The sequence below is a fragment of the Oncorhynchus gorbuscha genome, linkage group LG10 (assembly GCF_021184085.1).
Source record: "Oncorhynchus gorbuscha isolate QuinsamMale2020 ecotype Even-year linkage group LG10, OgorEven_v1.0, whole genome shotgun sequence".
NCBI classification, from domain to species: Eukaryota; Metazoa; Chordata; class Actinopteri; order Salmoniformes; family Salmonidae; genus Oncorhynchus; species Oncorhynchus gorbuscha.
Window position 1 is genome coordinate 39,236,191 of NC_060182.1, and position 13,573 is coordinate 39,249,763.

The 13,573-nt window shown below is 42.7% G+C and overlaps 2 protein-coding genes across 3 annotated transcripts in view; one reads left to right on the forward strand and one right to left on the reverse strand.

The window, feature by feature from the left end:
• The window catches only part of igfbp6b (insulin-like growth factor binding protein 6b), an 89,234-nt gene that overhangs the window by 42,793 nt on the left and 32,868 nt on the right, over positions 1 to 13,573 (reverse strand). The gene's annotated exons all lie outside the window — the stretch shown is intronic.
• spryd3 (SPRY domain containing 3) overlaps positions 1 to 13,573 on the forward strand; it is a 98,897-nt gene that overhangs the window by 36,816 nt on the left and 48,508 nt on the right. For both annotated transcript variants that reach the window (XM_046366022.1, XM_046366023.1), the window contains exon 6: positions 3,942 to 4,130. In XM_046366022.1, the coding sequence (XP_046221978.1) occupies positions 3,942 to 4,130 (189 nt within the window). The remainder of the gene's footprint in view (positions 1 to 3,941; positions 4,131 to 13,573) is intronic.

The window sequence follows — 13,573 nt, forward strand, 5'->3', positions numbered from 1 at the left end:
CTGTTTATTATATATGCATAGTCACTTTACAAATCACCTTAACAAACCTGTACCCTGCACATTGACTCAGTATTGTTATGGAATTTTCTTGTTTTACTTTTTTAAATATATTATTTTATCTAGGTTATTTCGGATCAATTGGCTAAGTGTGATTGATGGATAGGTAATCTGGTAGGCATATTTTTTTTTCTGATACAAAAAAATATATAAAATCAAAAAGTAAAACAAGAAAATTCCATAACAATACTGAGTAAATGTGCAGGGTACAGGTTTGTTAAGGTCATTTGTAAAGTGACTATGCATAGATAATAAACAGCAAGTAGCAGCAGTGTAAAAACGGAAGGGGGGGGGGGGGGTCAATGTCAATAGTCCGGTTGGTCATTTTATTAATTGTGCAGAAGTCTTTTGGCTTGGGGGTATTTCTATAAAAACAAATTATTTATTTCACCTTTATTTAACCAGGTAGGCCAGTTGAGAACAAGTTCTCATTTACAACTGCAAGATAAAGCAAAGCAGTGCGACAAAAAACAACAGAGTTCCACATGGGATGAACAGACGTACAGTCAATAACACAATAGAAAAATCTATGTACAGTGTGTGCAGATGTAGTAAGATTAGGGAGGTAAGACAATAGCGGTGAAATAATTACAATTTAGCATAGAGTGTGATAGAGTGTGATAGTGATAGATGTGTAGATGATGATGTGCAAGTAGAGATACTGGGGTGCAAAAGAGCATAAAAAATAACAATATGAGGTAGTTGGGTGTGCTATTTACAGATGGGCTGTGTACAGGTACAGTGATCGGTAATCTGCTCTAACAGCTGATGCTTGAAGTTAGTGACTGCTAGATAAGTCTCCAGCTTCAGTGATTTTTGCAATTCGTTCCAGTCATTGGCAGCAGAGAACAGTAAGGAAAGGCAGCCAAAGTAGGTGTTGGCTTTGGGGATGATCAGTGAAATATACCTGCTGGAGCGCATGCTACAGGTGTGTGTTGCTATGGTGACCAGTGAGCTGAGATAAGGTGAGGCTTTACCTAGCAACGACTTATAGATGACCTGGAGCCAGTGGGTTTGGCGACAAATATGTAGTGAGGGCCAGCCAATGAGAGCATACAGGGGTAGAAGCTGTTAAGGAGCCTTTTGGTCCTAGACTTGACACTCCAGTACTGCTTGCCAAGCAGTAGCAGTATGACTGGAGTCTTTTTTTCCCTCTCTTTTTTGTTGTTGAATTTTACCCACTTTTCTCCCCAATTTCGTGGTATCCAATTGTTAATAGTTACTATCTTGTCTCATCGCTACAAACTCCCGTACGGGCCCGTGAGAGACGAAGGTCGAAAGCCAGGCGTCTTCCGAAACCCAACCAAGCCGCACTGCTTCTTAACACAGCACACATCCAACCCGGAAGCCAGCAGCACCAACGTGTCGGAGGAAACACTGTGCACCTGGCGACCTGGTTAGCGTGTACTGTGCCCGGACCGCCACAGGAGTCACTAGTGCGCGATGAGACAAGGATATCCCTACCGACCAAACCCTCCCTAACCCGGACGACGCTAGGCCAATTGTGCGTCGCCCCACGGACCTCCCGGTCACGGCCGGCTGCGACAGAGCCTGGGCGCAAACCCAGAGTCTCAACTAGCACAACGATGCAGTGCCCTAGACCACTGCCCCACCTGGGAGGCCCTTGACTGGAGTCTTTGACACATTTTTGGGCCTTCCTCTGACACCGCCTAGTATATAGGTCTTGTCAGAAAGCTTGGCCCCAGTGATGTACTGGGCCGTACGCACTACCCTCTGTAGCGTCAGATGCCGAGCAGTTGCCATACCAAGCAGTGATGCAATCGGTCAGGATGGTCTCAATGATGCAGCTGTAGAACTTTTTGAGGATCTGAGGTCCCATGCCATGTCTTTTCAGTCCCCTGAGGGGGAAAAGTTGTCGTGCCCTCTTCACAACTGTCTTGGTGTTTTTGGACCATGATAATTTGTTGATGTGGACATCAAGGAACTTGACACTCTCTAACTGCTCTACTTCAGCCCCGTCAATGGGGCGGCAGCGTAGCCTAGTGGTTAGAGCGTTGGACTAGTAACCGGAAGGTTGCGAGTTCAAACCCCCGAGCTGACAAGGTACAAATCTGTCGTTCTGCCCCTGAACAGGCAGTTAACCCACTGTTCCCAGGCCGTCATTGAAAATAAGAATATGTTCTTAACTGACTTGCCTGGTTAAATAAAGGTAAAATAAATAAAATAAAATAATGGGGGCCTGTTCAGCCCTCCTTTTCCTATAGTCCACAATCGGCTCCTTTGTCTTGCTCACATTGAGGGAGAGGTTGTTTTCCTGGTACCACACTGCCAGGTCTCTGACCTCCCTATACATTGTCTCATCATTGTCGGTTATAAGGCCTACCACTGTTGTGTGTCAGCAAACTTAATAATGGTTTCGGAGTCATGTTTGGCCACGCAGTTGTGGGTGAACAGGGATTACATCCCTGAGGGGCTCCAGTGTTGAGGATCAGCGTAGCGTTGTGTTGTTACCTACCCTTACCACCTAAGGGCGGCCCGTCAGCATGTCCAGAATCCAGTTGCAGAGGGATGTGTTTAGTCCCAGGGTCCTTAGCTTAGTGATGCACTTTGTGGGTACTATGGTGTTGAACCCTGAGCTGTAGTCAATGAACTGCATTTTCACATAGGTGTTCCTTTTGTCCTGGTGAGAAAGGGCAGTGTGGAGTGAGATTGAGATTGTGTCATCTGTGGCTCTGTTGGGGCGGTATGCGAGTTGGAGTGGGTCTAGGGTTTCCGGAATGATGGTGCTGATGTGAGCCATGACCAGCCTTTCAAAGCACTTCATGGCTCCCAACATGAGTGCTACAGGGCGGTCATCATTTAGGCACGTTTCCTTCGCTTTCTTGGGCACAGGGACTATGGTGGTCTGTTTGAAACATGTTGGTATTACAGACTCTGTCAAGGAGAGCTTGAAAATGTCAGTGAAGACACTTGCCAGTTGGTCCGTGCATACACGGAGTACTAGTCCTGGTATTCTGTCTGGCCCCATGTCTTTGTGAATGTTGACCTGTTTAAAGATCTTGCTCACATCGGCTATGGAGAGCGTGATCACACTGTCGTCCGGAACAGCTGGTGCTCTCATGCATGCTTCAGTGTTGCTTGCCTCGAAGTGAGCATAAAAGGCATTTAGTTCGTCTGTTTGGCTCGCGCCACTGGGCAGCTTGTGGCTGGGTTTCCTGTTGTACTCCATAATAGCTTTCAAGTCCTGCCACATTCGACAAGTGTCAGAGCCGGTGTAGTAGGATTTATTCTTAGTCCTGTATTGAAGCTTTGCCTGTTTGATGGTTTGTCTGATGTCGTAGCAGGATTTATTTTAAGCGTCCGGACTAGCCTTAAACTCGGGGCGGATGTTGCCTGTCATCAATGGCTTCTGGTTGGATGATATGTACGTACGGTCACTGTATTTTGAAGATTGTTTTACTGTTAGCCTATTCGAGGACAGAACCAACCTTGCTCTTGCTTGCTTAATTTAAAATACAGCATTGGCCAAATTGACTGGTGGGGAAAAGTTTGAAAGGTGGGAGAGGTTAATGATGTGATCTCATTTGTAGGACGCGATGGACAGGCAGAGACCAGTATAATAATAAGATCTAAGAGTTTACAACCATTAGTCAAATAGAATTGATCTGAAAACGTCTTGAGAAACAAGCATGGCAGGCCACCGTAAATCAACATTCTAAAATGTTTGACGACTCCGTGAGGTAATAATATGAAGAAAGGTAATTTACAGTTAGCTGGCGTTCTAGAACCTAATGCTTCTGTTCCAACCTTAAGCCTAACATCCTTGAGAAGAAGACCTAATACATCCTGTTTGTGTCTACGCCTGTATGTCTGTGTGTGCGCGCGCGTCTGTGTACGCTCAACCTCCGTGTGTTTTGTTCCAGGTGGGCTCGTTGGTGTTCCCTGCAGCGGCGGAGGGCCTGTTCCCAGCAATCGGGATGCACTCTCTGGGAGAGGAAGTGAGGCTGGACCTCCAGGCAGAGTGGGACATGGAGGAGGCCGACAGCATCATGATGGTGGACAGCCACGAGGACGACTGGGGACGTCTCTACGACATCAGGGTCACTGGCACGGTAAGGAGTAATACAGAACAGCGTCCTCCCATTCGGCCACTCCCTTTCTATGCTGCTGGAATGACTGCGCTCTCTCACACACACGCACACGTACGCATGCGCGCACACACACCTGCATTACTGCCCTCGTCTTTCTGTAACCACTTCAACGTAACACAACCAACAGACCACAAGGGCACAAGCTACTGAATGGCCAGTTTTGGAGGAACATGCATGGCCAACAGATGACTGACATGTATGAAAAAGACTAACAACACTTGCAAATGAAGTATTAGGTTTTATATAGTTTTATTATCAGCAGGCACAATGGACAAGTTTTGGCCAACAAGCCTTTTTTTTCCAGACGATTGACAATTGTTTTAGACATGTAGGTATCTGGTAGCTGTTACTGGAAGTGGTTGCAGGAATGGGGATTTGAAGAGAGGTTTTGCCCCAATTATGACTCCCCCTCCCTGCCCTAGCTTCTTGACTCCACAAGCCCTTGGCAAACAGTAAAACTGTGTCAATTAGTGATGTTGTGAGCTGGCACCTTCACACTTGCCTTTGTGCATGTGTGTGCCACGGTGCCGTTGATTGCGACAGCCAGTAGTGGGTGTCAAGATGGATTTGGCTGCTGTTTCTGTTAGTTTCCCAGCAGTGTTTAGGGAAGTTAAGAAAAACGGTAACATCCTGGATTATGTTTGTGTTGTAGATTAGACCCCCCCTCATCTCTAATACGGAAAGATTCAAAGAATCCAGGTTATATATGTTTATACTAGAGGCATGCGGGCATGTTCGCGCACACGGGTTGACGTGACAGATTTGTTTATCCACAGGTCGTGACACCTCCAGTTGAAATCACTGAGAGAGACCATCATCTGTAAGTGGTAAGGGTAGACTGAGGTCATAAAAGAGGGTCTGCGGGTTAAGACAAACTATTTCTGAGCTCTGCTTTCCTGGACTAATGCTTGGCAGTGGCACGGAACGGGATGGTACGAGCCAAGGCCTGGCAGCTCACCAGGCTGTAAAAATTCAATAAGGGGAGTAGCGGGACTCCAAGGAATCTTTTACTCCGTCTCATGTGGTCGGAGGTTTTCACAGCTGGGGTGCTCAGCTGTGTTTGTGTGTGTCCTGCAGGCGACCATTTTGTTTAGTTCCTTTTTTTGTGTCTTACTTTAGGAGCAAGTGAGTAAAGTAGCCCTCATCAACATGAGGAGAGGGTGTTGATGGTGGTTCTGTTGATGCTGGAAACAGATAAGGGCGAGTTTTGACAAGCTCAAGGTCTTTTCGGGTGGAGATCTGAGACTGGTCTCTTAGGTCTTTTAACATGACATTACAACCATCCTCTTCACACGAAGACTAGTACAACAGTTGTTTCTGAATCTGAACAGACCCGGGCTCAACTAATATTTGTTTCATTTCAAATACTTTGAGCTGCACTTGACAGAGCTTGCCTGGCTCTCTAAATAACCTACTTGGAATATCAGGGCGATAGTTGCACTTTAATAGCCCTGGGTGGATCTCTGTGGGTTTTTAGTTTCAACATTCAGCAAATGAAAACCAATACTTCAAACTTGTATCTCTTTTGGTGAGAAGCAAACCTCTCTCTCATGATGTGTTAACAATTGTTCTGTAAAAAACACCTGGCTAGTCTCATAGTTTTCTAAACAGTGTGTGTGCGTGCGTCAGACGTGTGTGTGTGTGTGGGGGGGGTTCCCTCCCCTCCCCCTCCCCCACATGTCATGTTAGTCCCTCCGTTGATTGAGAGTATTAATCTGATGTATAGTAATTAGAAGCCATGCAAATATTATCCCTCTTTCGTATGTACTGTAGCTATGCAACAGAGCTTTCCAGTGAAAGTTTCCGATGACATAGCTATACAGTTTGTATCGCGGATGGGCGTCTTATCATTTTATACCACTTAGGCCTACGTTATTGTACCTTATTCTTTCCTGGCATTGTTTACTTTGTCTTTATCACCATTTGTAAACTTTCCCACAGAATGGAATACTTCTATGTGTTGTTATTCAAAACTATAAAAACTGTTCTGATTCTGAATGATAACTGTCCTAACAGATGGTGGAAAAGGGACAAAGAATTATGATGCCTTCAGAATGTATTCCTACTCCTTGACTTATTCCATATTTTGTTGTTACAGCCTGAATTCAAAATGGATTTAAAAAAATTCTCACCCATCTATACACAATACCCCATCATGAAAAACTGAAAACATATTTTTAGACATTTTTGCAAATGTTTTAAAAATGAAGTACAGATATGTAATTTACGTAAGTATTTACACCCCCGAGTCAACACTTTGTAGAAGCACCTTTGGTGGTGATTACAGCTTTGAGTTGTCTAGGGTATGTCTGTATCAGCTTTGAGTTGTTTAGGGTATGTCTGTATCAGCTTTGAGTTGTCTAGGGTATGTCTGTATCAGCTTTGAGTTGTCTAGGGTATGTCTCTATCAGCTTTGAGTTGTCTAGGGTATGTCTCTATCAGCTTTGAGTTGTCTAGGGTATGTATGTATCAGCTTTGAGTTGTCTAGGGTATGTATGTATCAGCTTTGAGTTGTCTAGGGTATGTATGTATCAGCTTTGAGTTGTCTAGGGTATGTATGTATCAGCTTTGAGTTGTCTAGGGTATGTATGTATCAGCTTTGAGTTGTCTAGGGTATGTATGTATGTATCAGCTTTGAGTTGTCTAGGGTATGTATGTATGTATCAGCTTTGAGTTGTCTAGGGTATGTATGTATGTATGTATCAGCTTTGAGTTGTCTAGGGTATGTATGTATGTATGTATGTATCAGCTTTGAGTTGTCTAGGGTATGTATGCATGTATGTATGTATCAGCTTTGAGTTGTCTAGGGTATGTATGCATGTATGTATGTATCAGCTTTGAGTTGTCTAGGGTATGTATGTATGTATCAGCTTTGAGTTGTCTAGGGTATGTATGTATGTATGTATGTATGTATGTATGTATGTATGTATGTATGTATGTATGTATGTATGTATGTATGTATGTATGTATGTATGTATGTATGTATGTATGTATGTATGTATGTATGTATGTATGTATGTATGTATGTATGTATGTATGTATGTATGTATGTATGTATGTATGTATGTATGTATGTATGTATGTATGTATGTATGTATGTATGTATGTATGTATGTATGTATGTATGTATGTATGTATGTATGTATGTATGTATCAGCTTTGCACTTCTGGATTTGGGAATTTTCTCAAGCTTTGCTAAGTTAGATGGGGAGCAGCAGTGAGTATCAATCTTCAAGTCATTCCACAGATTTTCAATGGGATTCAACTCTGGGCTTTGGCTGGGCCGCTCAACGACTTTAACATTCTTGTTCTGAAGCCATTACCAGCATTGCTTTGGCTGTATGCTTGGGGTCATTGTCCTGTTGGAATGTAAATCTTCACCCTTGTCTAAGGTTGTTTGCACTCTGAAGCAGGTTCTCATCAAGGACTTGCCTGTATGTGGCACAATTCATTGTTCCCTCTATCCTTACCAGTCTCTCATTCCCTGCTGCTGAAAAGTTGCTGACACAACCATGCTTCACGGTAGGGACCGTGTTAATTGATGATGAGCTATGCCTGGTTTTCTCCAGACATTGCTCTTTGCATTTAGGCCGAAGAGTTACATTTTTGTCTGATCAGACCACCATTTTTTGGCTTATGATATCAGTCTTTCACATGCCTTTTTGCAAACTCCAGGCGTGGTGTCGTGCCTCTTTCTCAGGAGTGACCTCTGTCTGGCCACTGTCCCATAAAGCCCAGATTTGTGAAGTTCTGTAGAGACATTTGTCCTTCTGGCAGGTTCTCCCATCTCAGCCAAGAAACTCTGTAGTTCTGTCAGAGTGGCCAATGGGTTCTCGATCACCTCCCTAACCACGGTCTTTCTTGCCCGATTGCTCAGTTTGGTCGGACGACCACCTCTAGGCAGAGTCTGGGTTGTTCCATATTTTTTCAAATTCCCAATGATGTGATTATTATGGGGCTTGAATTGAGAAGTGCAAAGCCACAGAATGCAGAGTAGTACAATGGTGATGGCACTGACTTGCCTACCATGGAGTCCTTGTCTTTGAACACTGTTTACATTGCAGTTGGCGGGATGGGCGCCCCTGTTTAGATAAGTGGGTATCAGATCCCAGCTGTTTACCAACCGTCAGCATCAGGCCTGTCGAGCAAAACCCTAAACCCATCCACCACAAGTTTTCATCTCTATAATAACATAGGCTATGTCCTCCATTTTCAAATGTACATTGCTGTTATAGTTTATGTTCTTGAGATAAACTCATAGAATCAATGTAATAGAAAAGTTATCATACATATATTATATTATAGGGTGGTCCCATTCTCCCCAACTTCTTTTCCGATGCTGTGTGTGTGTGTGTGTGTGTGTGTGTGTGTGTGTGTGTGTGTGTGTGTGTGTGTGTGTGTGTGTGTGTGTGTGTGTGTGTGTGTGTGTGTGTGTGTGTGTGTGTGTGTGTGTGTGTGTGTGTGTGTGTGTGTGTGTGTGTGTGTGTGTGTGTGTGTACAGTTGAAGTCGGGAGATTACATACACCTTAGCAAAATACATTTAAACTCAGTTTTTCACAATTCCTGACATTTAATCCTAGTAACATTCCCTGTCTTAGGTCAGTTAGGATCACCACTTTATTTTAAGAATGTGAAATGTCAGAATAATAGTAGAGAGAATGATTTATTTCAGCTTTTATTTCTTTCATCACATTCCTAGTGGGTCAGAAGTTTACATGCACTCAATTAGAATTTGGTATCATTGCTTTTAAATAGGGTAGCCTTCCACAAGCTTCCCACAATAAGTTGGGTGAATTTTGGCCCACGCGCTTTTTCAGTTCTGCTCTGTGATGGCCTCTCCAATACCTTGACTTTGTTGTCCTTAAGCCATTTTGCCACAACTTTGGAAGTATGCTTGGGGTCATTGTCTATTTGGAAGACCCTTTTGCGACTAAGCTTTAACTTCCTGACTGATGTCTTGAGATGTTGCTTCAATATATCCACATAATTTTCCTACCTCATGATGCCATCTATTTTGTGAAGTGCACCAGTCCCTCCTGCAGCAAAGCACCCCCACAACATGATGCTGCCACCCCCGTGCTTCACGGTTGAGGTGGTGTTCTTCGGTTTGCAAGCCTCCCCTTTATCCTCCAAACATAACGATGGACATTATGGACAAACAGAGCTATTTTTGTTTCATCAGACCAGAGGACATTTCTACAAAAAGTAGGATCTTTGTCTCCATGTGCAGTTGCAAAATAAAATTTAGTTTGGCCTTTTTATGGCGGTTTTGGAGCAGTGGCTTCTTCCTTGCTGAGCGGCCTTTCAGGTTATGTCGATATAGGACTCGTTTTACTGTGGATATAGATACTTTTGTACCTGTTACCTCCAGCGTCTTCACAAGGTCCTTTGCTGTTGTTCTGGGATTGATTTGCAATTTTCGCACCAAAGTATGTTAGTCTCTAGGAGACAGAACGTGTCTCCTTCCTGAGTTGTATGACGGCTGCGTGCTCCCATGGTGTTTATAGTTGCGTACTATTGTTTGTACAGATGCACGTGGTACCTTCAGGCGTTTGGAAATTGATCCAAAGGATGAACCAGACTTGGATTTCTACATTTTTCCCCCAGAAGTTTTGACTGATTTCTTTTGATTTTCCCATGATTTCATAGGAAACTGAGGCACTGAGTTTGAAGGTAGGCCTTGAAATGCATTCACAGGTACACCTCCAATTGACTCAAATTATATCAATTAGCCTATCAGAGACTTCTAAATCCATGACATTTAGCTGTTTAAAGGCACAGTCAACTTAGTGTATGTAAATATCTGACCCACTGGAATTGTGATAGTGAAATAATCTGTCTGTAAACAATTGTTGGAAGAATTACTTGTGTCATGCACAAAGTAGATGTCCTAACCGACTTGCCAAAAATATAGTTTGTTTATCAAGAAATTTGTGGAGTGTTTGAAAAATGAGTTTTAATGACTCCAACCTAAGTGTATGTAGACTTCCGACACTGTGTGTGTGTGTGTGTGTGTGTGTGTGTGTGTGTGTGTGTGTGTGTGTGTGTGTGTGTGTGTGTGTGTGTGTGTGTGTGTGTGTGTGTGTGTGTGTGTGGATGCCTACCTACGTATGTATTAGAGGTCGACCGATTATTATTTTTCAACACCGATACCGATTTAATCGGCCAATTTTATTTATTTATTTGTAATAATGACAATTACAACAATACTGAATTAACACTTATTTTAACTTAATATAATACATCAATAAAATCAATTTAGCCTCAAATAAATAATGAAACATGTTCAATTTAGTTTAAATAATGCAAAAACAAAGTGTTGGAGAAGAAAGTAAAAGTGCAATATGTGCCATGTAAGAAAGCTAACGTTTAAGTTCGTTGCTCAGAACATGAGAACATATGAAAGCTGGTGGTTCCTTTTTACATGAGTCTTCAATATTCCCAGGTTAGAAGTTTTAGGTTGTAGTTATTATAGGAATTATAGGACTATTTCTCTCTCTACGATTTGTATTTCATATACCTTTGACTATTGGATGTTCTTATAGGCACTTTAGTATTGCCAGTGTAACAGTATATCTTCCATCCGTCTCCTCGCCGCTACCTGGGCTCGAACCAGGAACACATCGACAACAGCCACCCTCGAAGCAGCGTTACCCATGCAGAGCAAGGGGAACAACTACTCCAAGTCTCAGAGCGAGTGATGTTTGAAACACTATTAGCGCGCATCCTGCTAACGAGCTAGCCATTTCACATCGGTTACACCAGCCTAATCTCTGGAGTTGATAGGCTTGAAGTCATAAACAGCGCAATGTTTGATGCATTGTGAAGAGCTGCTGGCAAAATGCACGAAAATGCTGTTTGAATAAATGCTTACGAGCCTGCTGGTGACTACCATCGCTCACTCAGACTGCTCTATCAAATCAGACTTAATTATAACATAACACACAGAAATACGAGCCTTAGGTCATTAATATGGTCAAATCCAGAAACTATCATTTCGAAAACAAAATGTTTATTCTTTCAGTGAAATACGTAACCGTTCCATATTTTATATAACGGATGGCATACCTACGTCCAAATTGTACTCTTACATTGCACAACCTTCAATGTTATGTCATAGTTACGTAAAATTCTGGCAAATTAGTTCGCAATGAGCCAGGCGGCCCAAACTGTTGCATATATCCTGACTCTGCGTGTAATGAACACGAGAAGTGACACAATTTCACCTGGTTAATATTGCTTGCTAACCTTTCTTTTAGCTAAATATGCAGGTTTAAAATATTTAGTTCTGTGTATTGATTTTAAGAAAGGCATTGATGTTTATGGTTAGGTACACATTGGAGCAACGACAGTCCTTTTTTGCAAATGTGCACCGCATCGATTATATGCAACGCAGGACACGCTAGATAAACTAGTAATATCATCAACCATGTGTAGTTATAACTAGTGATTATGATTGATTGTTTTTTATAAGATAAGTTTAATGCTCGCTAGCAACTTACCTTGGCTTCTTACTGCATTCGCGTAACAGGCAGGCTCCTCGTGAGGCAGGTGGTTAGAGCGTTGGACTAGTTAACCGTAAGGTTGCAAGATTGGATCCCCCGAGCTGACAAGGTAAAAATCTGTCGTTCTGCCCCTGAACAAGGCAGTTAACCCACCGTTCCTAGGCCATTGAAAATAAGAATGTGTTCTTAACTGACTTTCCTCGTTAAATAAAGTTGTAAAAAAATAAATATAGAATCAGCAAAATCGGGGTACAAAAAATACAGATTTCCGATTTGTTACGAAAACTTGAAATCGGCCCTAATTAATCGGCCATTCCAATTAATCGGTCGACCTCTAGTGCGTGTGTGTGTGTGTTTGTTTGTTTGTACCAGTCAAAAGTTTGGACACACCTACTCATTCAAGGGTTAAAAAAAATATTTTTACTATTTTCTACTTTGAGGTCGAAGGAATTGTCCGTAGAGCTCAGAGACAGGATTGTGTCAAGACACAGATATGGGATAGGGTACCAAAAATGTTTTGCTGGATTGTCGGTCCCCAAGAGCAGAGGCCTCCGTCATTCTTAAATGGAAGAAGTTTGGAACCACCAAGACTCTTCCTGGCCAGGCAGACAGCTCTAATCTGAACAATCAGGTTATTTCATAGTTTTGATGTCTTCACTATTATTCTACAATGTAGAAAATGGTAAAAATAAAGAAAAACCCTTGAATGAGTAGGTGCGTCTACATTTTTGACTGGTCTGTCTCTGTCTGTCTGTTATTCTTGGGGCAATAGGGGATTGCTCAATTCCCTTAATGTCATAATATTACATCATTACTGATTTATTGAACACCTTTTGTCATGGTTTTTAATGGAAGGTACACAAAACAGACAGAACACGTATTGTGTAATCCATATAAATCAGTTTTGACTAATAGACTAAAACTCCCAATTGAAATAAGACTTAGGTAATGTTATAAGTTGCATTGTCCATCCCTATGCTCTTGCTCCTGTATGTTTGGTCTTGTGAGGAGGCATTTGGCTGGCTGTGCTGTGTACGTGCTGCTTGATACAAATGCAAACAGCCAAATCCCTCTCTCCCTGTTGCCACAGCAGCGGTTGTCCCCACTAAGCTACCCCCCCCCCCCCCCAGCATAGTGCTGCAGAGGGCTGGGCAGCACCTCAGTCTGCTGCTGGAATGACTGAGCTCTCCCACACACACACCTCGCTTACATGCACGCATGCACATACACCTGCATGGCTGCCACCGTCTTGCTGTTGTCACCAACATAACACCATTTTCTATGCTCCCTGACTCTAGCTTTCATTTTGGTGATTATCAGCGAGCTGGACACAGTCAAGTAACTATATGAATGTAGGTTCATTTCTACTTAGTTTTCGATTTGGTTTTATTCATTTCAAAATATATTGAGTTTGTACCCTCCCATCCCCATAATGTTCTGGCTAGACACTTTTACACTTACTGTCCGTGGGCTGCATTGGGGATACCTAGTCAATTGCACAACTGAATGCATTCAACTGAAATATGTCTTCCGCATTTAACCAAAACCCTCTGAATCAGAGCGGTGCCGGGGGCTGCCTTAATCGGACGTCATCGGCACCCAGGGAGCAGTTGTTGTTGTCGTGGGTTAGCTGCCTTGCTCTAGGGCAGAATGGCAGATTTTCTTCCCACCTTGCCAGCTCTGGGATTTGAACCATCTTAACTGTTAGGCTATCTATCTGTAAACAATTTATTCCCATTCAAAATCCTATTTTCTCTAACCTTAACCCTAATTGTAACCATAACCCTAACCCCTAAGCCTAAAATATAATTTCTCCTTGTCAGAATGTTCTTTTGCTTTACTAACCTTGTGAGGACTTCTGGTCCCCACAAGGATAGTAAAAACAAAAAAACACCCACC